Raw genomic sequence first — 27,943 nt, forward strand, 5'->3', positions numbered from 1 at the left:
TGGGGATTTTGCAGTATCGTTCCCCTGCCACGCCCACCAAGCCACGCCCACAGAACCGGTAGTAAAAAAAAATAAATCCCACCACTGAACATATTCCCCTTTCTGAGATAGGTAATATAGAGTATGTGAGTCAATAACTTTAACTGTACAATTCATTTAAAGTCAGCACTTAATATATGTGTACAGACAGTCTCAAAATTTATTCTTTATGAAGACAGGATTCAATGAAAGAATGGAAAATATTGAAATGGATCTCAAATATCAGAATTAATATATGTTTTAATTGGTATAAATAGCAATGCTTCTTTAACTATTTTAAAGGGGCATGTAATCAGGGAACTTGCTTACAGTACAGTATATATTGCCCAGTTGGTCCAATATATCTTATTTTTCCATAAAATCAAAGGTTTACAGATAGGCCTTTGTTATTGTGAAATAAAATAATGTTATTAGTTATGCTAGATAAATAAGATACTACATCTTTCTTCAGAATGCAATTGTAGATTTTGGCACTGAGCAAAATCCATCTCTTTGCATATTGCCAGGCAAGGAGAGAAAAAACTAGGATTTTGCTGGTCACTCTATTCTACCCAGATATGTTGGCAAAATACCTCCATCCAAAACTTACAGAAGGGGAGATAACTGCTGGTTAGTGTACAAAAGGGTGAACAAAGTAAAATTGCCTAAAGCTGTACTTTTAAGTCTAGGTTTTGGTTGGGAATGGTGGTGTGTAAGGCCACGTCATTTGAATGAGTAAAGCTGTGATTTGCTGGGCTTTAAAGGTTTTTAAAACCTGTACTAGGAATTTTGCACAGGCTATTAAGTCTAACAGATTCAACTATCTAGAAGCAAGTATCAGTAATATTAACTGTTTCAGAAGAGCATATGTTAATGTTAAATTGATGACACTTAGTTGATGACTTTAATTAGGATTACTACAATGACTCTATTTCTTCTAGGTGCAGCATGTCATGGAGACCTTACTGAGAAACTGAAACTACTTTATAAAATGCATGTTTTGCCAGGTATGTAAACATGGAATAATTCTAGATAGCTTAACATGATACCTTCCATATGAAACCCTATACCATTTTAGGTGATGGTAAGAGGAACTGCAGGAATTGCCATTGCTAAGCAATGTAGTCAAATGATATCATGCTTCACAATCACATCATTTGGTGATGAAAATTCTGGTTCCAGTTGCCATCATAACATACTACCTGTGTAGTATTCCAGCTATAAATGATAGATATGGGGATGCATATGTAAAATATGAAATTTGTTGATGATTTCTCATACCTTTTTGTACAGATCCATCTTCTGATCCTGAAGAGCCAGATTCAGCATTTGAAGCAACTCACTACTTCTTTGAAGACATTACACCAGAGTGTACACAGGGTAGAAAGATGTGTTAGTTTTCTTGTTCCTGACTAAACATATTGATAATTTTGTAAAGTCTCCCTTATCTTCAAAAGAAAAAACAGCTAGCTTGTCTGGAGAGAGGAGAACAACAGTTTTAACAAGATGTCTTTTAAATGATTCTTACAATGACAGATTCAGTAAGCAAATTTGGGAATTCCACATACAAACAGATGGCTTCCCAACAAAATTTATAATATCTGTTTCTAAACCTGTAGCTCATGATAGATCTAAAGATTTGTATCACAAATTAGATCAATATAATTGTATTTAGTTATTTGAATCCTGCCTTATTTTTTTTTACAAATAACTCAAGGCAGCAAACATACCCAGCACATCTTCCTCCCCCTATTTTCTGCACAACAATCCTGTGAAGTGGGCTGGGCTGAGAAAGAATGGCCCAAGGTCACCCAGCTGGTTTTCATGGCTAAGGCAAAACTTGAACTTACACCCTCCTGCTTTCTAGCCAGTTGCTTTAACTATTTAGACAAAGCTGGTTTTTTCATTGAGAGTTTTTGTTGAGAAGATAATGGTAGATTAAAATAATGTTCATGTCAAGATCAATATTCCATGTAATCGCATTGATAGAAGTCTAAATATCAAGCATGTTTAATAAAAGTGTATATAAACATAGATAAATATGAATATAATTGTACAAAAATAAACACACTTCCTTACTAATGTAGAGTATTTCCCCAAATTTCTGAAAATACAGTTTATACAGAACTAGTTATTAATTGAGGTAGAGGAAGAGGAACTGGAAATATTAATTATAACTATTCAATAGTAGGAGATGCTAAGTGCAGCTCCATCTTCTGCGATTGATACAGTAAAATGCTTACTGTTTGTTATAGATTAACGATGGCTTTGGGGCAGAAATCAGTAGAGATAGGTTCTTTCCTTTTAGTATCTAATTCTGGTATAGTGTTGTATTTGATGCTTTTTCCCAGAGATTTTTCATTTCTCAGATTTTTTTATTAGAATTCTTCCATAAAACAGGGATTTAGTATTTAGTCTTGGAAAACCTGCCAGATACAAGCTTTCCTAGTTTGTAGCACTTGGCACAGATCAACCTTGGTTGATCTTGAGAAAGCAAACCAGGCTCAGACCTGATTAGTATTTGGACCACCAAAAATCCCCAGGCATTAGAATACTTTAGGAAATTGAAAAGCATTGAAAAGGATGCAGTGATCAATTACATTGCTGTAAACAACAATAGCAAACAAGGAACCCTAGAAGGTCAAGTTCATGTAGTCATCAGGAATTGACTTTTACTTAAGAGAATCTTGACTGTAAATTAGGCTATTGTACTGCTGTATTTTGAAAAAAGAGTGCTTATATATTCATTCTTTTATTAGTTGTTGCTGTAGAAGGAAGAAACAAACATGGAGCTGAGGAGGGATTTGTTAATGTGAGTTTGAAAACAGAAAAAGGTATGCTTTTCATTATCTTTACCAACATTAAGGCTATTAGGGGAATTGTATTTGGACCATAATCAGATAAACATTACTGTGTTTTGGATAATTGATTGTAATAGGAAAGAAGAATTCTCAAGAAAATAAAAATTGCCTTAAAATTTGGAGTCAAGAGAATAAACCCAAAGCCAAAAATGCAAAGGACTTACCTAAACTAAATCAGGTAAGTGTTCTTTTGAAAAATGCAAAATTAGCATACCCATGATGCTAAAAGTGCATGATGGGATTTCATATCAGTAAAGCATATATTAGCTTAACCTTGGGATGGGATTAAAGTTGGAAAGATTTAATTCCAATTACAGAATATCCAAATTAAAAGGGGGAAGTGGGATAGTAGATATTATTCTTATGCTCTATATTATAGGTGAGCAGCCTCTAATGGATGGAGCTTCACTTTTTCATTTTGCCCTGCCTGGAAATCTTATATAAGAATGGATGGGGCTAATAATTTAGGACATTTCGGGGCTACATATTTCATTTTTAATTATGATAGGTAAGCAAATTGGCACAACATTTGCTTTCAGGGGACTTTTAATGGGAGGGATGTGACAAAGCAAACTATCTGGAAAGGTAAAAGATTCTATCACTGGGAGAACTGGACTTATTATTCCTTTTTCTTCTACTTTTTTATATCTTTATAAAAGTCAAAAGGTTCTACTAGAACTTGGAAGTGTAGTATACCTATCATATGCTCAAGAATAGTGTGCTTGAATTGGATTGCATGCTAGATACTGTTAAAACCTTTTTAAGCAACTTTGCAAGATTGCACTGGTTATTGTTAATTAAGTATTATCTAGAAATTAGTTCTCATCAAAAGCATGTGTGTGTATGTGTAAAAAAATAATCTCATAGAGACAAAATACATTTTCACTATGGAGATATTTCTCTTGGGTCCTAGCAAATAATCTGAGGACACTTGATAATGTCATTATTGAAACTAGACAGATGTTGTCTAGTCCAGTGGTCGCCAACCAGTGGGCTGGGGACCACTAGTGATCCATGAGAAAATTTTGGTAGTCCGCAGAGAAATGTTACCCCCCACAAAGCAATTAATCCAGGCTGCGTGGGAACACAAGGCTACGCCACCCACATGGCCCACAGGAACACAAGGCTTGCTTTGCTTGCATAGCGAACAACACGAGGTAGTGAGGGGAGGGGGGAAAGGGCAGAGTGGGGGAACTTGCTTCACTCACCCCACATGCCTGGCCTGGCCACCGGCTGCTTCTTTCCACTTCTTTCTTCTGCTTTTGGCTACACCCAAGGAAAGCAGCAAAAGTCTTTCTTTCTCTCCCCCAAACACTGCCGGAAATGAGTCTTTGGGATCCCGCAGTTTCTGGTCTGCGGGATTTAAAATTATGAGTTTGGTAGTCCCTGAGGTCCAAAAGGTTGGCGACCCCTGATCCAGTCAGTCTGCTGGAAGAAAAACAGCTGCAAGCCCCATCTAACAGTTGGATTTGAATAGGATGAACAGCTGCTTACCAACAAAGCATTATATTTCTCTTTTATATCTAGGAGCAGTTTATTGAACTGTGTAAGACCATGTATAACATGTTCAGTGAGGACCCCAATGAGCAGGATCTTTATCATGCAACTGCAGCTGTGACAAGTTTGCTTCTAGAGATTGGTGAAGTTGGTAAGCTGTTTAGTGTCCAGTCTATTAAAGAGGCTGAGAATACCAGCAAAACCATTCAGAACGTGCTGATTCAGAAGAAAGGGAGCCAGCAGTACCATCTTGATCGACACGATCATTTTCAAAATGGTTTTCTTGATGAAGAGGAGAATATTTGTGGTGACAGTTCACAGATGGAGGATGTTAAACTGGAAGACTCTTCTCCTAGGGATAATGGAGCTGGTTCTTCCATGTTGATTTCTGATGATGATACTAAAGATGACAGCTCCATGTCTTCGTATTCTGTCCTGAGTGCAGGTTCTCACGAGGAGGAAAAGCTGCACTGCGAAGACATCAGCGAAGACACTGTTTTGGTACGAAGCAGCAACCCAACGTCTCTGCCAAGAAGTAGTAGTATTGACAGAGACTGGGCTATCACCTTTGAGCAATTTTTGGCTTCCCTGTTGACTGAACCAGCACTTGTGCGGTACTTTGATAAGCCAGTGTGTATGATGGCAAGGATTACTAATGCTAAGAACGTGCGGATGATGGGAAAACCCATAATATCAGCAAGTGATTATGAAATCTCTGCTTTGTCAGGCTAAATGGACTGGATAAGTAGAGCTTTTAAAATTCTTTTAGGTTTTTGAAATATTTATTATAGCCTTCACAGGTCCTGATGTTCACAAAATTTATTAGTTATTGTTTATGTAAACATGTTGGGATGTACAGTACATCTATTTTATTTTGAATTATAATTATTTTTTCTCTAATGGGAAATATTAAAATGCTTGTATGAATCAGTCGAAGAGAAATCATAGTCATTGGTATATGTATTGTTAGTCTTGCTATCCCTGGATAAATAGTGAAAATTTGTTCAGTTCTAATTTACGAACATTATGTGTGTATGTTTTTCAGACAGATCTGAAATCTCTGAATAAGAAAGGAACCCGAATAACTTAGAATAGTGTAAGCACAGGGTATGCTGCAGTGTGCCTGCAGAACTAGTTCCTTTATAATATTTTCCTTTAAACTTGGCAGACTAACACTGTGTTAGTATAGCTTTTGTGCATACAGAGTTGCTTCCCTTCAAACTAAATTAAGGGGAAAATAGACAGGAACTTCCATGTCTGCACTGCAGTTGTTGTGCTTGTACAAAAATAGATTAAGAAAGAAATAGAAAGGGATGCTGTCAACTTGTTTAGGATTGAAAAGTAAACTGTGCAGCTTACCTGGTAGGTTTCTCTTCATGTAATTTTTTTAAGAAGTCTTGTTATTTTTTAATACTTTTTAAAACATTCTTCAGGGATACTGCCAGGAACTTTTCTTGATACCTGTCAACATCCTGACCTAAACAATGGTACCCCTTTTTAAAAAAATTAGACTTTTTAAAAATTCTGTAGATAATTCTGTCTTATTGATACTTTAATCCTAAGCATCATAAACTTCGTATACTCTAGATGACAAATTCATAACTGAATTGCATAGTCCTTCATTAAAACAGTTATTAGCAAGAATGTAACCTGTAAAATATCTGCAAGAAAATGTAATCAAATGTTTGAAAATCTTAATGAATGAAATTGTCTATTTATAATTAACAGAATGTGCTGAATGACAAATGGAGCACCTGCACTTTGAATTCTTGTTTATTTTTCAGAACCATTAGTTGGGCACAACGAAGTAGTAGAGAACATGCGGTACAAGAAACACATACCCAAGTAATGACTGAATGCCAATAGAGATGTGTTCTGCTCTTTGCAATCTGTCTATTCAAAGAGGAGAAATGATGCTTTAAGTAACCCTACACAAATACTCTCAATATAGGCCTAATATCCATGTTAGGACAGGATTGTGTCTAGTCTTTTTACATATTCATAGGTGATTGAATATGAGTAGTTTTTATCTACTTTAACTTGGTTCACTGTCTTCAAAAAACCTCATTTTTTTCTTTTTATGTATTGTATATTATTGTAATTATCCTTTTTAAAATTAAAACATTGATTTGATTCTTAGAGTACTTAACTGTCTGCAATGTTTTTTCAGAAGGGAAAGCTGAATGTTAGATTGCAATTCTGCTAATCTATTTTCAATGTAATTTTAAGATATAAATTTAAATTTAGCACTGTAGAATGACAGCCTCCACAGCAGATAATTTGAGGAAAAATCGGGGGGAGCCCAAGATACATCACTGAATGACACTGCACATACACTAAGTTTGCATATCTCTTTGTAAGATCCACTAGAAAAGGGTGCAATTATCTTCCAATAATATTGTATTGAGAATGTTTAAAAAGCAGTTTCTATTACATACACAGCTATGTTTACATGCTTTTTAGTATGCGTATAGCTTAAGCAGAAAGGATAGAACAAGAAAAGACCAATAGACAAAAACCCAGAAATTTTAGTAGTTTATTGAATTACTGGTTATTTGTTAACTGATTTCAACTACTGATCTGAAAGAGTTTTAAGGAATGATAGGCAAATTTGTACATTTATAGATACTCACTATTGCATATTATTTATAGCCTGGGATTAGTAAACTTAGTGTTTGAATCAAAAATTGTGGAAAAGGAAGTGACTCAAGGATCATTTACTCCAACCCTCGATATGCGGGAAAACCAAGGAAATTATCATTAAAATAAAGCTAACCAGCTTTTAAACACCTCCGTAGGTAGACTGTTCCATTGTTATATATATCTTACTATCAAGAAATATTTCCTTATATATTTATAAATTACACATTTTATCCGTTATTACTGGTCCTAGTTTCTGTGGCATTGGCAAATAGTTCCTGACTGTTTTCCTCAGGGTACTCTTTAATATACCTGAACACAGATATTATACCTCTCATGAGTCATCTTTTCCCCAGAATGATAACTCAAGTTCCTCCAGCCTTCATAGGATTTATTTTTAAGTCTTTGTATCATTCCTTTGTAAGGGACACAGTGACTCAGTAGCTAAGATGCTGGGCTTGTCGATCAGAAAGATTGGCAGTTTGACGGTTCAAATCCCTAGCGCCACGTAACGGAGTGACCTCTCATTACTTGTCCCAGCTTCTTCCAATCTAGCAGTTCAAAAGCATGTAAAAATGCAAGTAGAAAAATAGAGATCACTTTGGTGGGAAGGTAACTGCGTTCCGTGCACCTTCAGCATTTAGTCATGCAGGCCACATGACCATGGAAATGTCTTCGGACAGCGCTCGCTCTTCGGCTTTGCAACAGAAATGAGTACCGCCCCCTAGACCCAGAAACAACTAGCATGTATGTGCGAGGGGAACCTTTACCTTATCATTCCTTTCTGCAACTCAGTTCTAACTTGTCAGATCAGATCATGAAAATGTGGTATATTCTCATACAGTACTGAAGCTGTTATTCTACAGTATATTGTACATCAGGATAAAATAGAGAAGAATAAGGACTTCATCAGTTTTAGTATTGTGCTTCTTCTACAGTAACCCGAACAACCTTGAAACTAGTAGCTATTTCATTCTGCTAGTTCAGTGATGTCAAACTAGAATTGAGGGCGCATCAGGTTGTGCTTGACTGCCGGGGTGGGTGTGGCCTGTTCAACGTCACTCATGTTGGGGGTGCCTGTGGTGGCCCAAATACTCTGCCAGAGAAAACGGGCTCTGGAGTCCTTTGCTGTTTCCAGGGCGGCCTCGCGGGCCAGAGTTAAGCACCTCATGGGCCAGATCTGGCACATGGGCCTTGAGTTGGACACCCCTGTGCCAACTCATGCTCAGTTTCTTATCAGTGAATACAAGTCTTTCTCCAATTTAGTACTTCTATGTCATTTTTCTTTGTATATGTACACCTTGCTTTTTTCCTCTAAATGCAATAACTTACATTTCTTCCCATTGAACAGCATCATGCTCCATTCAACCTAATCTTCCAATCTATACAGATTAGATTGCAATCTGGTTGTTATGCCGTGTGTTAACCAATTTTCTTTATTAGTTCTAATATTGAATTCAAATGCATAGGAAAATAATATAAATAGGTCTATTCCAAGCAAGAAAGTATACATATTATAATTATTTTGAAGATATTATTGTGATCCAGATTCATTTTTGATCTGATAAACAAATATTAAAGTAATGCTGTGTTGGTGTGCCACATTAACCATGTAAGCCAAACAATCATATTTTGCTTTACATGTTATGTGAACCCAGATGGTATGGTCGTTTGCTATTTCAGTGTGCTGCGTGAACTAGAAACTGAAATAATAAACTATAATTCAATTAAGCATAGTTAAATATATTATGCAATCATAACTGGTATCATGATTTAATTAATACTGTACTTATATATCAGGTTTTTAAAAAACTATTCAGCTTGGTTCTATTTGACTGCAATCCTTTTATTGACATATTGTATTTGTATAGGTAAGGAAACTAACTGTTACACCACAAATCAGTCACGACAAGGACATATTAAAAACCATACCAAAAAAAGAGGTAGCAATCGGAAATAATAGTAAACTTGCATTAAAAAATTTGAAATTGCTTTAATTCTACCAAATATGTATCAGTTACTATCTATTTCTTTCAAAAATGTTAATATGTATATAAAACATTAAATGGTTAGTAATTAGCTATAATTTTCTTAGATGTAGAAAACGCCTTGAATAACTTTGAGTAACCCTTCATATTTACAATTCTAAAAAATAATGGTATTTTTTTTTACATGAGTCCAAACAAACAACCCAGTTTTTATCAGTGACAATGAAAGGAATGATACAAAGTTGCTTTTCTCCTTTGTTTCTATTGACTTTAGAATCACTTTAAAGAAGATACAAAATAACAGAATTAGAGGCTATCAAATCAAGAACATAAAACCAAAATCATAAGCAGATGTGCTTATAGTTACTCACTCAAAGATTTTTTAGAATTGAAAACAGAATATATATAACAGTATGGTTTATTAAATGTAAACATTAAACAATTTCTATATTACATGTAGCTCCTTTTGCTGAGGGTTTTTGGTGTAAAATTTATACATATTTACATGTATATTTACATTATGCACACACACACACACACACACACACACATTCAATGAAAGGAAACCATTTTGTGGGTGCTGTATCAAATGCTGAATATAAGGGGGAGAAAGCCTGCTTGGCATGCCACTTCCTTGAATATTTTTCAGCAGGAAGCTTATTAAACATCCATGCTGTGATCGAGTTAAGTACCAGGTAAAGACATTCTTCTCCCTCTCATTTTAATTTTTTAAAGCATCAGCATAGCTGTTTTTATATTGTACAATGCACTAGCTGCAGTTTGAGCAAAATGGCTATTCCCTTGTCTCCGAGATCAATAATCCCATTGGAGATCTCTGACTTGCAGTCTCATGGGAAGTAATTGTCTGAAGTATTTATTTAAATTTATATACATCAGAGAATGTACATATCAAGTTAGAACACATGTAGTAAAAATTATAACTACAGCATACTGTATCAAAACGGTAGTTTTGAATTATTTAATCTTAACATTCTCACTCCAACATAGAGCCATAATTTTTATTGCTTTTATAACCATACACAGGAGTGGGAACAATTTGCCTTAAATTGGTCTCTGTTCACCCAGTTTTTCAGAGTAAAAGAAGACCTTTAGAACATAGAAAAAGCACATATATGTATATATCCCATTTTTCATTCAGGAGCTCAAAGGGCTACACTTAGAGCTCCCTGCGGTAAATTGGGCTGATGGAAACTAAGTAGCCCTATGAGGCTGGTTTAAAATGGATGAGAATTTGGGTTTCCCTATTCCCAATCCTATGCCTTAAATCAACACCACATTGGTTCCAATAATTCCAAAGAAGTGAGCTAGGACAAATGCAAACAGAACAATATAGGAGGAAAAATGAGCAGGGCATAGCATTGAATACTGACATGCATTTGTAATCATGAGAGGTCAAGCAGCAGCAGCAGCCCTCAAAGTTGCAATTAAATATTTATAGCCTTGTGAGCCAGCCATTGATTTTTATAATGTTCTTCCCTTACTTGAGGAATCAATTTCATGTTTTCTTCTAATTTTCTAGGGCAAATTTACTATATTCTTATGTTATTGGTCATCTTCAGAGATTCAAGCTATTCAGCAGTAACACAAATTTCACAATATAAATTAATTTTATATCAAATTCTCTTTTAGGAATACCCACTTCAAAACATAATTGAAAAGGAATTTACAAGAATTTTCCCATCATGTGATTATAAATCCATTGATAAATATAAACAAAAGAGATCCTGAAACACAGTAATAGATACCCATCCTTTTGGGGAATAGAGAACACTTGGGCATTGAAAGAGATTTAGTTTTATCAGTGCTTCAATGCATTGCCTCTTAGTCCTACCCTGAATGCAACAATGAAAAATGCATTAGTTGACCTTGCCTGGTTTATTTATAGCCAAAGGCAATAAATTAATCTCTTAAACCCATGCTGGCGAACCTATGGCACGCGTGCCACTGGTGGAACGCAGAGCCATTTGTGCCGGCATGCGAGCCACAGGCAAACTTACCTCACTGCACATGTGCATGCCTCCCAGCTGATTTTCAGCCCATTTGGGGCCTTTACGGCCTCCCAGAGGCTTGAGGAAAGCTTCTGCACCCTTCTGCAGGAAATACTGGAAGTGATGAAATGGGCCTATTTTTCAGCCTGCAAAGGCTGCAGAAGCTTTCGTTAAGCTTCTGGGAGGCCAAAAAAGGCCTCAAACAGGCCGAAAATCAGCTGGGAGGCACAGTGCAGGTAAGGGGATGTCGTGGGGGGATTGTGCGTGGATGCACAGGAGGTGTAGGGGGTGCGTATATTGCCTTTTGGGTGCTGACACGCAAGTGCGAGCGCAAGCACGCAAGCGTGCACACCATTTTTGGCACAGGAGCTGAAAAAGTTTAGCTACCACTGTCTTAAACTATAGTTCAACTCTGACAATCATTCCAAATGGATTTAGATAATAGTTTTTTAAGAAATATGTAATGAGAATGCTTTGTGCAAAATGAAGGAAAAATTGTCTGAAATTTAACAAGAACATACCCCATACTGCAATCATTACTATCCCAATTTCATCACATTCTCTTAAATCAAAATGACATGTTCCAATTTTTATAAAAGCTTAAAATCACCATATTGACCCCATATAAATCATTCTCCATATATACTTCAACCCCTCATATCTTTGCTTGTAATTTACTCATCTTGTTCAAACCAAAATGTTATAGCTGTTTAGCTTCTTCCCATGCTGAGACACTGAAAGAGACCAATGCTTCTTACTCTATATCAAGTAATAATTGATATCTTGCTACATCAAAAATCATCTCTGAAAGCCTCAATCAGATGGACTTGCATACCACTGATACAAATCCACTTACTGAAAGTTTGCACTTATATTAGCAGCTGTAAAAAAATCACGCTAAATGAAACCAGGTATAAGTTTGTACCTTTTTAAAAATTTTACTTAATATTACATTTTTTCCATTTAATATAAGCACTTTTTTGTATCATGAACCCAATGATAGATTAAACACTGGATTCTGCTTCAACTATTTTAATGTTCTCTTTATATTTTATTAAACATTATTCATTAATACGAGGATCTTAAGAAGCGAATATGAAAGTTTCCAAGCACTCACAAGGAAAGTCCCAATGTTGAGGTTTTTCCTTCAAACATTCATAAAGTATATTCACCTATTTTCTGAAAACGGCCACCACATGCTTTCAAAATTCTATATATAACCCATGCTTACAAAGGAAGAAAAATATGGTTCTAGTCTCCATTTTTAAGGATGGTGTTCCAACATATAGGTAGTCCTCAACTTATAATTATTTAAGGACTATTCAAAGTTACCACTGCACTATAAAAAGTGATTTGCAATCAATCCTTGCACTTATAACCCCACGGTCATGTGATGATAATTTGGGCACTTGGCAGTCAGCATGTAAATCGGCATGTATTTATGATAGTTGCAGTGTCCACAGATGCATAATTGCTGTGGCTTCCAACAAGCATGGTCAGTGAGAAGCTGGATTTGCTTAATGACCGTATGATTTGCTTAATGACTGCAGTAAAAAAAGTAATAAAATTAGGCCCATTTAACAATTGCATCATTAGCAATGAAAATTACAGTCCCAATTGTGGTTGTAAGACAAGCAATACCTGTAACAGGTTGCAGCCTTCACACAAAAATAGGAACTAATTCATATAGTTAAACTATAGCAATGCTTCTGCAGTTGTCCAAACATTGCAAAAGATCAAGGACAAACTTTTCTTTTTTCCCTGAATTGATAGTGACTATGAGACAGCCAAATTCTGAATGCCTGTATGTAAAAATAAACTATCTGGGAGACCACAGTGGCTATTTCAGCATTTGGTATTTTATAAAATCTAGCCTAAAAATGTGATACTTTCCCCTAAATATTAAAGATATAATATTGAATCCCCATCACTATTACTAGCCTAAGGAAGTTAATGGCTTTTAACCACTGGAGAAAGATAAGCCCATAAAACTGTTAAATAACCAGTAAATAAGCTTGTGAAGGCTCTTATAGAGACAGCATGTGTAACCCACAACTATACTATAATTCCAATCAAAAACAGGCTAATAAAATAATTAGGATAGCATTAGTGCTAATTTATTGCAAATTACCAGCAAGATATACTGTAATCTGAAATTTCAGGTAAATTGACTTAGAACTTTTGGATTCCAATGTTTTGATGCATTTTACAACAAACCTAATGTTTATATTGTGAAAAATTATCATTTAAAAAACATTTCAATCAATAATGCATTCCCTCCCATCATATGCTATGAACAATAAGTATCCTCATACAACCATGAGTTTTTAAATTCTGTTTCACAACAGGAACCCCTGATTTATAATAAAGCAGAACTAGGTATATAAAATGAGAGCTCAGTAAGACAGTGCAGAGTATTTTTTTTAATGTCCAGCATGCATATTACATAGTATCTAATGTTTTCTTTCAGCAATTTTTGAGATAAAATGAGTATTTGCAAGATAACTGTAAACACTAAAATAAATCCTCTATTTCTTTGTCAGAGCCCAATCTATAATAAAATTTTCCCAAGTTTTCATACACAATTGTATTTTCTTAAAATATTCTTCAAATACTTTTATTCATTTTTTTCTGGATTGGTGATATAATTTGCACATACTTTTTTATCCTAGTCAGCAAGATTAAATATGCCCAATTCCAGTATTAAATGTTACAATAGGCACATCCTAGAAGCTATCTAGAAATCAGAAAATCCCAGCTCCAGGGATGATACTCAAATGCTGTAACTAAAAGGCACTTTAACAATCTTGATCATTCTGTCCATCTCTCAAATGTCAACAAGGCTAAATACAAAGTTTAGGGGAAAATTTAAAAGGTCTTTATAGATTTTCAACAGGAGTACAATTCTATTATCTAGATTGTCTGATAATTATATCCAATATGTAGTCCTCAATAAGTGATACAGGAGTATTGAAAAAAGAATGTATTAATTATTATCTTCTATTAAATACTTTAATTTTTAATAATTTTTAATTTATATGCCTCCTAAGTGTTGTTAACCGAAAAAACTGAGGGAGGGAGGACAGAGATTGATATTTGATAGCAACTGTAGTACAATACAGGCAAAATTTCATTTTATTTTTTATGGCAGTGTATAAAATTTATTTTAAAATGAAAGGTTAACCTGCTAGTTTCTACCTATATACATCCAAAGGGAGATAAAACAGATAATACGACTAAGGACAATAAAGACAGCTTTCATTCATTCAAGTAACATACTACTCATTGATGTATATTCTTTTTTAAATCATAATAGAGCACTACAGCTTCCATATTTGAAAAGAACAAGATATACAGTATAAAAAAGCTAGAACAAATTTTCCATTAATGAACTATCATTACATCTTTTTCTGTAAATCAAACATCAAATTTGAATATGAAGCTATTACTGAGCAACATGATAAAGTTCAGCAATTATTTTACACCTTCTACTAAGTGTAGAAAAAATGTGAGGTCCTATGATCCAGTGAGGATCTTTATATTAAAAAAAATATCTTTAGAGTGTAATAGTCAGTCTTAAATAAGAATTGATTGTCCAAGCATATTTTCTATAAAAATAATAATGGATGTATAAACCTTTGAGCAATAAATGGAGTTTTTGGTTGAATACCAGAGTTTCGATCAAGTGCATAATATTTATGTACAGAACTCAACGAATCACACATTTCTAGTTTTCAGTTTTTAAGGCAAGGACCACATCATAATCCAGGAGTTGTCTTTTGATTTTGTCATGAAACTTTTCTCTATACTGGTTGAAGTACATAATAGTCTCCGGTTTCTCTTCAAACCAAAAATTGTCAAATTCGTAAGACAAATAACCTGCGAAAACAAAACAAAAAAAAAATAAAATACTTGTGAGAATATAATATTAGAAATAAGTAACATATTTTGTCCATTATTAAAACTAGTTACTTAAGTACATAAGAATAGTTCTGCTGAATCAAATTGAGGCCTGTCACAAACCTGGAAAGAATTGAGGCTCGGGATCAACTGTCCTTGATAGAACTGTCTTGTATTCATTTATCTAATTTTTTTTAAAGCTATCCATATTACCAACACAGCCTGTGATCATTAATTCCACAAATTACTTCTGTGTGGGGTGAAGAAATGCTGTACTTTGCCTGTTCAAAATCAGAAAATCATTGGATTATACCCATCCAATTATTGGAGATAAAGTTGTTCACTTTCACCATGTCATACACTCGTGATCGTTTTCTCCCTGGTTACTCCTCCTCCTCCAAGCTAAAGAGTCCTAAATATTCCTGCCTTTTTTAATGGAAGATATTTGATCTCCTAAATATTTTGATTAGTTGCTTCTGCACTCTTTCCAGTTTTATAATACCACTTTTCAGATGTAGTAAATAGTACTGTACACAATGCTATAGATGTGGCATACTATAGTTTTGCATAAATGAATTGTTTATAGTTCCATTGCCTTCTCCAAATGCAATGCTTAGAACTGAAAAATTATTTTTGATACAGTCAAAATTTAGTTACCATGAATTTTAAAGAACATTTTCTTCTTCTTGTGAAGCGCCTATAGGAAGTCCTCAACTTATACCCATTTGTTTAGTGACCATTTAAAGTTATAATGGTATTGAAAAGTGACTTACAACTGGTCCTCACACTTATGTCCATCGTAGCATCCACGTGGTCATGAGATCAAAATTTGGATGCTTGGCAACCAGCATGCATTTATGGTGGTTGCAGTATCCCAAGGTCATGTGATCACTATTTGTGACCTTCCCAGCCAGTTTTCAACAATCAAAGACAAGGGGGGAGTGGATTTACTTCATGACCTCATGATTCACTTAACAACTGCAGTAATTCGCTTAATAACTATGGCAAAAAAGGTTATAAACTTGGGAAGGATTTATTTAGCAACTGCCTTCCTTAGCAGTGGAGGTTCTGTCCCCAGCTGCAGTAGGAAGTTGAGGATTACCTATCTGTATTTTCACTTCAACCTTCAGTGCAAAGGGGGCTGACACTTATGCTACAGGGTACTGAGCTACATCAGTGGTTTGAAAGAGTTTCCCGACAAAGATCAATCTTGCTGGTTTTTAATAAAATGTTGAAGACTGAACTACTTTTGAAGGTATTCGCTTAGCTTGTATATGATACCAAGTTTTGTTCATTATTTTTTAATGTTGTTCCTTGTCTTTATTATTATTTCTTGTTTGGGGTTTTAAACCAGGTGGATAGATGAGAATCATCCTGTTGTATCAAGGTACAAATCTGACTTACTTTGCAATAAATGTTGCAACAAAAGTGTTACACTTTTTCCAAATATTTCTATAACAATTTAAACTGAATGGTACTTAATATGACAATAAAAACTACTAATTTCTAAGTAGATTGTAGAACAGCATCCCCCCAAAATATAAAAGCCAGTCATCTCTGAAAAGAATACTTGCAAATACTCACAGTAAAACTGATGGAAATCATTTAGCTGAGGAGCACCAGGAACCAAGTTGTAAAAGTGGCTTTTTAAAAGTCCTTTTGTTAACAAACTGTAAGCCATCTCTGTCAAATTGATTCCAACGATTGCGTAAGAGTATCTAAAATAAATACACAAACAAATAACTAAATAAATGTCTTCTTAATAGAATGAAACCATCTCAATCACCTTTGTAAATTATCTGGGGATGTTCCTAGAGTCATCCTTGTCATCAACAATCTAACGGATCTCCATGCTAGGGCTTCCTATTGCTAACTTTGCTCAATCTATCAATTAGAGATAGTCCTTGCTTAATGACTGGTTGCTTAGTGACCATTCGAAGTTAGGTCAGCCCTTCCCCCAGTAATTACAACTGGTTTTTGAAGTTCTGACATTTCCCCATAGTCACATGACTGCATTTTGAGTACTTGGCAACCAGCATTGACTTCTCGCTGTTTGCAGAGTCCCGTGGTCATGTGACCACAAATTTCATTGGATTTTTTTTTAAACAGTTTCAGTTGTTTACTTCCAGTTTTCAGCAAAAAATAACCATGGGAGAAAACAGGTTTGCTTAATGACCCCAGGGCTTTCCCTTAACAACTATGGCATTCACTTAACAATCACCCTGTCCACTGCAAAAATATCATAAAATTGGGAAATTTCCTACTCTATTATAAAAACTTGAGGATTACCTGTTTCTCCTTTCCTGGCAGAAACAGTCTCTCTATAGTGGTTGAAGCACTTTACATTTAGAATACTGCAATGCAGCCTAAGTGGGGCCCATCCTTTATCTAGTTTGAAAGTTCAAGATGGAGCAGAATGCAGTGGACAGGGTGCTGAGTGGGGCACATGGCCATGTACTACACACCTTTGTTAAAGCATATCAAAAGAAAACCATTTTTACTGTACAAATTACTGACTTGCTTTTACAAATACACACAAACACACACATCTTTTAATACAGATGATAACTGTGTCTTGAAATTAATGCTTGACAAATAAATAATTATTACATGCAGGGGTGGTTTTCCTTCATCTTTAAAAAAATAAGTAACTAAGATGCCACTGACCCAAGTTTTGGATGATTTGAACGAATAAGGATTCGACGAGCTTCATGAGGATAATGTTTACTAAAATATCTGAAAGAGACACAAAAATATTGTTCATAGTCATTGCACTGCAATTAATTGCTCTACCGTGTATTAAACTGAGTTAAAATGTTAACATTTGCATTACCTTGAAGACAAATTAGTATATCTGATTTGAACAACAAATAGTCAATAACATATCTTCCATTAGCAGCAGTAAATACATAGCCAATGTAATCTAGCAGATTTAACAGATAATCAGAGTTGGAAGGGATCTTGTAGGTCATCTAGTCCAACCCCACCCCGCCCAAGCTGGAGACCCTATACCATTTCTGACAAATGGCAGTCCAATTTCTTCTTGAAAGTCTCAAGTGATGACGCTCCCACAACTTCCGAGGGCAAGCTGTTCATAATCTATAAAACATTAACTTTAAATCATGGAAAAGTATATTTATATGCTTTATACTTACAGAAGATTAGTTAATCCTAGCATTCCCATTCCTCTGAAGTCTGTTTTAGGGTCATCACCTTGGAAACCAATATCACACCACTGCTTTGTTATTCTGGCCTTCAGTTTTTCATGGGGCATTAGCAAATTCCAGAGCTGCACAAATATGCTTCTATTAATTATACTTCTAAGATCATTTTAAGTAAACTCGTATGAAATAAATTGATGCAATATCTACTTTAAAAATCAAAATCATATCACTTAAGTACACACACACACACACACACACACACACACACACGTACACAAAACAATCACAGAAACATTATTACAAGATCTACTTATGGTACTGGTAGTAGCCTGCCATACCTACAAATCAAGAGTTCCTGATGTACCATTTACTCTTTCATCAGAAAACGTGGCTCACATATTTATTTATTTACTTAACTAATTTATACGTTATCTGTCTTGTGACAACACTGGCAACTGATGGACACACACCAGGGGCTTTGTGGTACCAACCAGGACTTTAAAATATTCTTGTACTTGCTAAGTAGCATCAGTTTTCTTGTATTTTAATTTGACTTATTTTTCTTTTTGAATTGTAAATTCATCAGAACTGGCTGGAATATAAAAAGCTTTTTACCTCAGTAATTGGATCCTGTTAGTGCTGCTTGTACTGTACAATTATTCATTGTAACATATTCCTCCCACTGGACAAGGCACACCCAGCCTGCCGTTCTTGCAAAACAGAAAGTTGTTTCACCCAATGGGAAAGAGCGGAGGATGAGGTGAGCTCATGGAGGTACATGAAGGGGAAGCTGAGAAAATTGCGGGGGGTTTCACACTGGGCAAAACCGCTTCTTACATCACCCAAGGTCTGGGACAAAGGATATTTGTAATGGTATGATCCCTTTGAGCACAAAACCAGCCCCTTATTTCCTAGGAATGTGATGCAAAGGGGCCATTTGGTGTCAGTCTGGTCTCTTTACACGGTTTGTGTGCACGTAAGTGTGCCTGCCCTTTTTCACTATGCAGTCAGGCCCATATAGCCAGCCAGCCAGGAGAGGCACACCTTGTCAGCAGTGGGAATAAGAAAACAGTCACAAGTGTCAGCTGCTGTGTGAAACATGGGGTGGCAGAGGTCTCAGAGTGTAGGTGGCGAGGGCAATTGCAACTGGCCTAGGCTGGGGCAGCTGCAGATTTCTGGGACGTGGTAAGCAGCCCAGGTCTGGGACTGCTTGCTGTCCCGCGACCAAGATGGGGAAGAGGGAATAGATGAGTTGAGACAGTCCCTTATCTTACTGAGGCTCAGGATTAGAAGGGACTAAGCCCAGAACTGCTTTAACTGGGGTGGGTCCTCGGTTAACAATTGGCAAAATGTATTTAATAATGCAATGGAGTTTGCTGGGATTATGGATACTAAGTGATGTGGTCACATGATATCTTCCTTTATGAGATATTGCTTAGTTCCAACTGTGGTAGATCAAGGACTATCTGTAGTAAAGATAATGTTTTATCAAACATATATTTTCTTCCTGCTATGAAAAACTTCCACTCATGTATTTTTTTGTTCACAAATGTTCACAAACATGTTATAATACCACCTGGGACTTGCAACTTCCTGCCAGCTTTCCGTTGTTATCCATACCAAGTAAGTCAGATAGGAAACAGGCAAGATGAACTAATTCTACATGACTGTAAAGTTACATTAACAGAATTTTGCAAATCTGAAGAAACAAGCTTCACTTTTATCTGTTTAATCCATTAGAGCGGATCCTTCTTAAGTTTCATTCTCTGCAGGCTTCTCCCTTTCCTGTTTAATCATTCCCTAGGCACCTTCTCATCAGTTTCCCCAAAGTCATTCATACATTCCGTTACACTCACTGACTTCATTGTGAGAAGTTGGCTTCTCTTGAATTAGTTGATATTTAAAAATGTCCTTACACTAGAATTAATATATATATATTTATTCTTAAGTTTTGTGGGTATAGTATTCAGCTTTTTTATATGCGTGGTATTTTCTTACGTCATTATAGTTGTGGTTTTAAAGTTGTAGCAACACTCCGGCAGAATCTCATCTGCCATCATCAGGCTTGTGTTACGTACTCCAATATCTAATTAAGTTTACTCTTGATTTGTTTTATACAAGTTGGTAAATCAATTTTATTAAATGATACTGTATGTTAATAACCCTAGAATATACTATACCCATATATCTTCCCCCTCTTTATTAATTCCTTCTATGCTGTCATTACTGACAAGAAATGTTCAGATTTACAGTAAACCTTATGTATAATTTATTCTATGATATGTATGTTACAAATTTAAATTGCTGAATTATATAATGCAGAAGTACTAAAATGTTCACCTCCATTAATTGCTCTTCATGTTCTTTATTGTCTGAATTATATACTTGTTTTTTGAGATCTTCCACTGCCAAACAGAGCTTTTTGTAGCCTGATATTTGGAGCAAAGATGACTGCAGCTTTGAAGCAAATCTACAATAAATTGAAAATTCAGAGAAGTCTAAGTAACACGTGATGCAATGTGAAACAACGTTCAACTGCAAAACAAATAGAACTAACAAAACCAAATATTCTATGTCAGAAGTGAAATATATAACTTCGATTTTATAAATACTGTGTTTCCCTGAAAATAAGACCTATAAGATTTTGGGTCTCCAAAATAAGCATTAGGGCTTATCTTCAGGGAAAAATGGTATCAGAGTGATCAGCCTAGCTAGGCGCCCCACCCCCCAGCGCACATACAACAGGGTGCAAGCGGATGGGAACTGAAAATATCCGGCAGCAGCTGCAGCCCACCAGTCCCTTAGTTCATGCACTCTAGGGCTATGCTGCACTGCTCACACACCGCAGCTGAGTTGATTTCCTGTCCAAGCAGCAGATGGAAGCACAGGTGTGGGGGGGAGGCAGGTGATCTTGATGCGCCACACAGGAAAGCTGAGAGTTGGTGGGCCAGAGACACGGCGGCCATGGGAGGCTTGTCTTCGTATGGTGGCACCAGCAGCAGATGGAGGCAGAGGGGCAGGGCAGAAGACAGGCAATCCCCCTGGTGTGGGCCACCAGCAAGTCAAGAAATGTGAAGACAATCCTCCCACAGCAGCTCAACCACTCCAGCCCAACTCTTGGTTTTCCCATGGTCCGCACAGCACATCCAGATCGCATGCATACCCCGCCTCCATCTCTGCCTGCTGCTTGGACTGGTGAACAATTCACCTGTGCTGCGTGGGCTGAGATTGCTGCAAGACACTGTTGGCCTGCACACATTTGCCACCTCCTATTCTGGCCACAACCATTAGGGCTCATCTTTGGGGTAGGTCTTATATTAGGAGTACCCTAAAATCAGGCTAGAGCTAATTTTTTGGGTAGGGCTTATTTTCAGGAAAACACGGTGCCCAATTTGCCAATATGAGAGCTATGCCAGGCATTAGCATAGCTAATGGGTATTCCAGTTCTGACCTACCATATTACTGAGTCAAAGTTTCACATAATTACAGTGTGGTATTAAAAAAATGTAACTTTCCCCCAATTGTTTTGTTCTCTCTTTATGCACATATGTCTAGTTTGATTTGGACCACAGCTCCTACATGTAGTGCACCTATCCACTGGGGGGGTAGTAAGAGAAAAAGTAACATACTAAAACACAACACCAACATGTTATATGTCAAATATAGTTTCACACTACATCTGCTAATTTGGTAAAAAGTAAAAGCACAGTTATCAAGCAACCACTGGATAGAAAAATATATTATACCACTAAACTATACCACGTCCATTACTTAATCTTGTATTCTCTGCTTTTCCAATATCTTGGATGATCAAAATTTGGAATAATTTGAAGTCTTTTTTAACAGTCACAAACAAGTGGCTGTACAGAAACATGATATAGCAAGATATCCTATCTAGTTTTGACATAGTATAAAAATAAATAATATATAATACATACTCACTTCTTCAGTTATACCACAATGTTTCATAATAATTACCATTAATAAGGATATTATATTCCACTTAGAATATCTAATCTATTAGTTTCAGTGAAATCACTTTCAGTTAATTCTCTATATTTATGCCAATATTAATATATTTCTAACAGCTTAATCATTTGTCTTATCCATTACAGTATTATGCATCATACAGTAAATTTAAATATGAACTTACTTCTTTGCTTTACCAAATATCTATCAAAACAGACAAGATTTTCTTGAGATGGTAGCAGAGGTTGTAATAGACATACCCTGTATCTTTCTGTACTTTAATCTTCTTTTCTTCTATTATGCACGCAACACATTTTTCCACTTCATCTTCAGTAGCATTCAAAGCATTTTGCAAGGACTAAAAAAAGTAGAAAATTAAACTTAAATTAAAATTAAACAACAATATATAATATTGATAAGTAATATTTAACGTCTCAGAAAATATCTGAATATCATCAGTTAGGGTTTCTGTAGATTATGATGATCATGAATTTTAAGTACTGGTTCAATTATAATATATAATTTATAAATGTGTGTTTGTGTATAAAACAAACACTCCAAATAAAAGCAGATTTCAAATAGTACTGCCATCTTTTAGTTTGAAGCAAGTGTTCAACTTTTATTAAAATCTACCTAAGGGCGGACTCCTTTTCAAGGTGGCTGCTCAACAGTAGGAACTTTTCTTTTTCCTGATGACAATCTGCCGATTTTACTGCCAAAGCTAATTCTTTGGCAGGGCTGCTTCCTGGATTTGAATGGGAGCACTTAAGAATGACCTAAGGTGGCTTTTGGATGGATGTGGACCCTCCTGATAAGGGGAGTCTTGAAGATTCCAGTTCTCCTTGGGAGCAGTTGGAAAACCACTGGGCATATATCTTCCTCTTGGCAGTTCATTTTCTTAAGCATGCTTGGGTTTTAACTTTACCTTTTGAATCCTCTGTTATTTTGCTTTTTATTTTTAAAACTTGACTGGTTAGCTAAATGCCTATTTATTTTAAACCCCTGCTGGACTGTTTTTCTTTTTCTTTTGACAAAACAAAATGCAGTGCACAATTCTACTAACAAGAAAAATATTCAAGAAAAAAATTACTGAGAATCTTGAAATAACCACACTGAAGAAGAAACTGAACTTGGCAAGCATGTTTTTTAATTTCAGCTGCAGAACTCCTTGAAAGTTTTATAACTAAGATATTCATAATCACTGCAGCTGAATTTGACAATGTTCTTTTTCTAAACTAATAGTCAAGGTTAGCCAACACTTTGGTGGAAAATCAAATCTGGTCACGTTGCCAACTTCAAAAGCCGATACAAAATTGTATGCCGCCAGATAAAAACTGAATGCACCAATTATCACATTAAACAAGAAAAAAACCTTCTACGCGCCAATTCCACCCGCATTTTCTACAATTTTGTAAACAACAAACTAAAAGACTCAAGGTCCATCCCACCCCTGTAAGGACCTAATGGTAAAGACTGCAATGACGACACTATTAAAGCCAACCTCTTTAACACATTCTTTGGTTCAGTATTTGTAAACAGCAATGGATCATGCCCAGTATTTCCTAGTCGAACCACAGACAACTACAATGATTTAATACATATCGATTTTACAGAAGACAATGTTGAAAAAGCACTACGCAATCTAAAACCATCTCTATCTATTGGACCGGACGGAATATGTGCCTACTTCTTAAAAACCTCTAAGCATAATCTTTGAAAAATCTCTCAGGACCAGCTCCTTGCCAAAACTATGGTCACAAACCGCAGTCATCCCCATCTTCAAAAAGGGAAACCCCAGCCTAGTTGAAAATTACAGACCAATCTCTTTATGCTGCGTCACCTGTAAAGTCATGGAATCAATTATTAACCAATCCATCATCCTCCACTTAGAAACAAACAACCTACTCTCTAATAAACAATTTGGATAGAGGAAAAAACTATCATGTAATTTGCAACTCTTACACTGCAAAAATATATGGACTACACAACTTGATCAGGGCAAAGCAATAGATGTAATCTACACAGACTTCTGTAAAGCCTTTGATTCAGTGGTACACGACAAACTACTCCTAAAACTAAAATCTTATGGTATCTCTGGACACCTGCATAACTGGATAGAAGCATTCCTGTCAAACAGTCAACAAATGGTCAAAATTGGGAGCGTCCTATCAAATTCTGTACCTGTCAACAGTGGTCTCCCCCAAGGCAGTGTTCTAGGACCAACTCTCTTCATACTCTATATAAATGACCTCTGTGATCATATCAAGAGCAACTGCGTTCTCTTCGCTGATGATGTAAAGCTATTCAACACCACAAACAATACTGCTACCCTTCAAAAAGACCTTGACTATGTATTAGAATGGTCAAACAAATGGCAACTTCAAATCTCAACAAATAAATGCTCTGTCCTACATATTGGCAAAAAAAAATCAAAAAATAAAATACAGGCTGAATAGTCAAGACCTTGTTGATGATCCAAACTCTGCCAAGGATCTTGGAGTACTCATCTCTAATGACCTAAGTGCTAGAGCCCACTGTAACTACATAGCCAAAAAGGCGTTAAGAGTTGTTAACCTAATCTTACGTAGCTTTTTCTCTAGTAATATCACAGTAATAACTAGAGCATACAAAACATTTGCTAGACCAATACTCAAGTACAGCTCATCAGTCTGGAACCCACATTACGTATCTGATATTAACACAGCTGAGAAAGTCCAGAAATATTTCACAAGAAGAATTCTCCACTCCTCTACTCGTTGCAGAATACCTTATGCCACCAGACTCGAAATTCTAGACCTAGAAAACCTAGAATTACGCCGCCTTTGGTCCAATCTAAGTATAGTATATAAAATCATACATTGCAATGTCCTACCTGTCAATGAATACTTCAGCTTCAACCATAACAACACAAGAGCAAACAATAGATACAAACTTAAGGTTAATCGCACCAAACTTGATTGCAGGAAATATGACTTCAGCAACAGAGTGGTCAGTGTCTGGAATACTCTACCTGACTCTGTGGTTTCTTCCCCAAACCCCAAAAACTTTAACCTTAGACTACTATTGACCTCACCCCTTTCCTAAGAAGTCTGTAGGGGGCACGCATAAGCGCACCAATGTGCCTACCGTACCTGTCCTATTGTTTCTTTTATTTTTTCTTATATGTATCCATGTATTCATAACTATGTTTTTACTTATACCTATTATCTTGTAAGCAATTGACAAAAATAAATAAATCTATTGAGTGTTTTGCTACTTACAAGTATAGAAAGTAGTGATTTGAGATTAGAAAGGGACACTTTATTATATTGCAGAAAAACCTTTGGTCAGGAGCCGTAGTTTGGGATCCTGTCAAGCATGTTTTTTTTTTTGCAACAACATGGCAAAACCTCTGACTCTATTTCTCAATTGAATAAATATTACAAAATGCAATGTTTTGAAGGAAGAGGATGTATTCCATTGCTAAAGCAGTATTTTAGACATTACATATGTTGGAATCTGATTTTGAATTGAAGTTAAAAACTAATTTTGATAGCTCTTTTCTCATAAGAAAAAGAGGGCAAAAAAGCACTTTGTAACACAGTATATATCCTACCTTATGCTTCGATGATTCCAATGAATACTCTGCAATGATAAGAGTTATATTTATTAAAACTATTCACAAAATCCCAAATATCATTTCTTATGTTTACAAACAATAAATTAGTGAACATTATTCTGGCACTAGTCTTGTAAATATTTTTATAACTCAGCAAAAATCATGTTATGAATACTCAGGAAGCATGATAAGCAAACTACAGGTTTGCTTATTGTTTATTATGTCTTTTGAACATAAAACGTGGTTTGTTCTGAAAGCAACTAGCAGTGATCAGTTTGCATAACATATCAAAATAAATTGTAACAACAATTTATTGTAGAGTGAGTCACCTTTACTCATTACATGAGTACTTTGTACATGCCCATGTTACCAGTCTAGACTGTTTTAGCATGATATGATAATAGGTTAGGTTATCATCAATAGAGCTGATATAAAAGATGAGAAGGAAGTGGAGGCCTTAGGAAAACAATGAAAGCACTAATATAGGCCTATGAAAAGCAGAAGAAGGTAGGACTTAAACAGAAGTAGCTCAAAATTAAACAAAATGAGAAATGGGGATAATAGTTCTAAATTTAGAAAACTAAGAAGAGATAAAAGCTAGGAGAAAAGAGTCTAAGGAAAAAAAGCATAGAGGATAAACCTTGCTCAAAATAGCCTTAGTTGAGTGTGTGTAGCCCCTCTGAGGGAAATGGGCAGTTTAGAAATGTAAATAAATATATATAAAAGACCCAATAGTTCTGTACCATGTATAACCAAATACTGCTTGCTATTACAAATATTACCAAAATGCTATTTAAATGCTACTGAAGGAATTTCAAAGTTATAAAAATTACATTGGTTTTCAGATCATCTTTTGGCCTGTCATTGGCTAATATAAAAGATTGTCATAATAATGTATATTATTATACTTATTACCGATTTGTAGCGTTCTTTTTGCATTTTTCCTTGTGCCATTGCAAATACGCTGCAGTTCACATTTTCCAGTTACCAGTCTTACAATCCACTTTAGCCAAAATCGAAAGATATTTGTATAGAAATATCTCCATAGGTCTATAATCATTTTCTATAAAAACATAGAAAAGAGGAAAAAGTATAACAAGTATTATGAAACTTGGTTACATTCTACAGCATTTGTGCAGCCTAATTGCTTCATTGTTAAAATAAAAACTGAACTGGTAGCTTTTGTTAATCGGCTGATTTTACAGTAAATCTATTTATCAAGCAATAGCATATGTATGAAAAATAAAGAATTTCAGATACTATCCCTTGCTGCCTGTAAGCTCAGATTTGATTTCATAATTTTGATTTGTGACCTAGTTTTTGCCACAAAGCATCCACCTACCTAAGCATTTATTTAGGATACTAATCCTCTCTACAAGCCATAAAGAAAACTTTAACAAAACAGCAGAATAGTACTTTAAAAAGACAAGGTTTTTTTGTTTTTTGTTTGCATTGCCAAGATTTCAATAATCTGTCTTCTGGTAGATTATTGGGTTGTTGTTTTTTTTAAGGAGCCAGATGCCGATTTTTTTTTCTAATCTGGTTTGAGCTACCACCTGAGTATACAAAGCCAAATACTGTAGAAATGGCCCGATCAACAATACCTGAGTACTGAAAAAAACATGCGTATGTATTCTCCCCCCGCCTTCCTAATGTGCCTGATCCCAGATGCTGATAATAGATCCCTTTCATTAGGGAGCTAGCGGAACAGAACCGAGTCCCCCTGAGGATTTTCTCCACCGTCCCGCTCCCCGGGGCGGATTCCCTTATTCCCCACCCCACCAGAGCTCGGGTATCCGCCCTCCTTTAACCGTTACCAGGCTGATTACATCATTCCAGCGAAACCCAGCAAAACTGGCCGCAGCCCCGCTTCACCTTCCCCAGCAGTTCCTTCTTATGCTAAAAGGAAGTTGCCTTGCCACAGACCCGGAAGTGAGACGGGGCCCGGTAGGAGGTAACGGCATTTATCCACTCCTGTCATTTGGAAGCAAGGCATCCAATTCCCCTCCCTTTTTGTTTTTTTCTTTTCTTTCATTCCCACCTCCCTTGAAAGGACTTGAACTGGCGCGTCGGCTTCCATGGGGACCACGGAAAGCCCGCCAAGCCCAAAGAGGCGGGTGCGAATCTCCCCTTTCGCGCTGGGCGGGGCTTTCAAGTTATGGGATCAGGACCAGCAGCGAGAAGAGGCTGGGAACCGCCGCCCCCGCCGCCGCCGCCATTACGAGGCAACCGTTGCCACAACAGCTGAGGGGCCGCGGTTTCTGGGCGTATTTAAGCTCCTGCGGGCAACTGGAAGAGA

General features: G+C 36.1%; 2 protein-coding genes across 9 annotated transcripts in view; one reads left to right on the top strand and one right to left on the bottom strand.

Moving 5' to 3' along the window:
* TBC1D9 (TBC1 domain family member 9) overlaps positions 1–6,515 on the top strand; it is a 50,723-nt gene extending 44,208 nt beyond the window's left edge. For 5 of the 6 annotated variants that reach the window (XM_026698084.2, XM_087936118.1, XM_087936116.1 and 2 more), the window contains 5 exons: positions 960–1,025; positions 1,312–1,410; positions 2,778–2,852; positions 2,957–3,057; positions 4,407–6,515. In XM_026698084.2, coding sequence (XP_026553869.1) covers positions 960–1,025; positions 1,312–1,410; positions 2,778–2,852; positions 2,957–3,057; positions 4,407–5,108 — 1,043 coding nt within the window. In that variant the 3' untranslated portion in view covers positions 5,109–6,515. The remainder of the gene's footprint in view (positions 1–959; positions 1,026–1,311; positions 1,411–2,777; positions 2,853–2,956; positions 3,058–4,406) is intronic. The other variant, XM_026698085.2, reaches the window with a different exon arrangement.
* A 6,593-nt stretch (positions 6,516–13,108) lies between these two features.
* Positions 13,109–27,551, bottom strand: ELMOD2 (ELMO domain containing 2). Of its 3 annotated transcripts, none has more exons than XM_026698082.2 (9): positions 27,520–27,551; positions 26,560–26,707; positions 25,642–25,670; positions 22,307–22,404; positions 20,418–20,547; positions 18,069–18,202; positions 17,581–17,649; positions 16,498–16,631; positions 13,109–14,892 (listed from the first exon to the last, which is right to left on the bottom strand). In XM_026698082.2, exons 2-9 carry the CDS (start codon positions 26,702–26,704, stop codon positions 14,741–14,743), a joined length of 891 nt encoding a protein of 296 aa, XP_026553867.1. In that variant the 5' UTR covers positions 26,705–26,707; positions 27,520–27,551; the 3' UTR covers positions 13,109–14,740. The 3 variants fall into 3 exon arrangements, with proteins under 3 accessions (XP_026553867.1, XP_026553865.1, XP_026553866.1); XM_026698080.2 differs by having other exon boundaries at positions 27,474–27,551; XM_026698081.2 differs by having other exon boundaries at positions 27,462–27,551.
* Positions 27,552–27,943: the final 392 nt, after the last annotated feature.

The sequence above is a fragment of the Pseudonaja textilis genome, chromosome 6 (genome assembly GCF_049901715.1).
Source record: "Pseudonaja textilis isolate UNSWEBS1 chromosome 6, rPseTex1.2, whole genome shotgun sequence".
Taxonomy (NCBI): domain Eukaryota; kingdom Metazoa; phylum Chordata; class Lepidosauria; order Squamata; family Elapidae; genus Pseudonaja; species Pseudonaja textilis.

Coding starts and splice junctions, on each gene's coding strand:
- ELMOD2 (XM_026698082.2), bottom strand. CDS start 26,704: ATGATTATAGACCTATGGAGATATTTCTATACAAATATCTTTCGATTT. Junction 20,548..22,306: donor AAAGTACAGAAAGATACAGG/GTATGTCTATTA, acceptor AATTTATTGTAG/ATTTGCTTCAAAGCTGCAGT. Junction 17,650..18,068: donor CTAGGATTAACTAATCTTCT/GTAAGTATAAAG, acceptor TGTCTCTTTCAG/ATATTTTAGTAAACATTATC.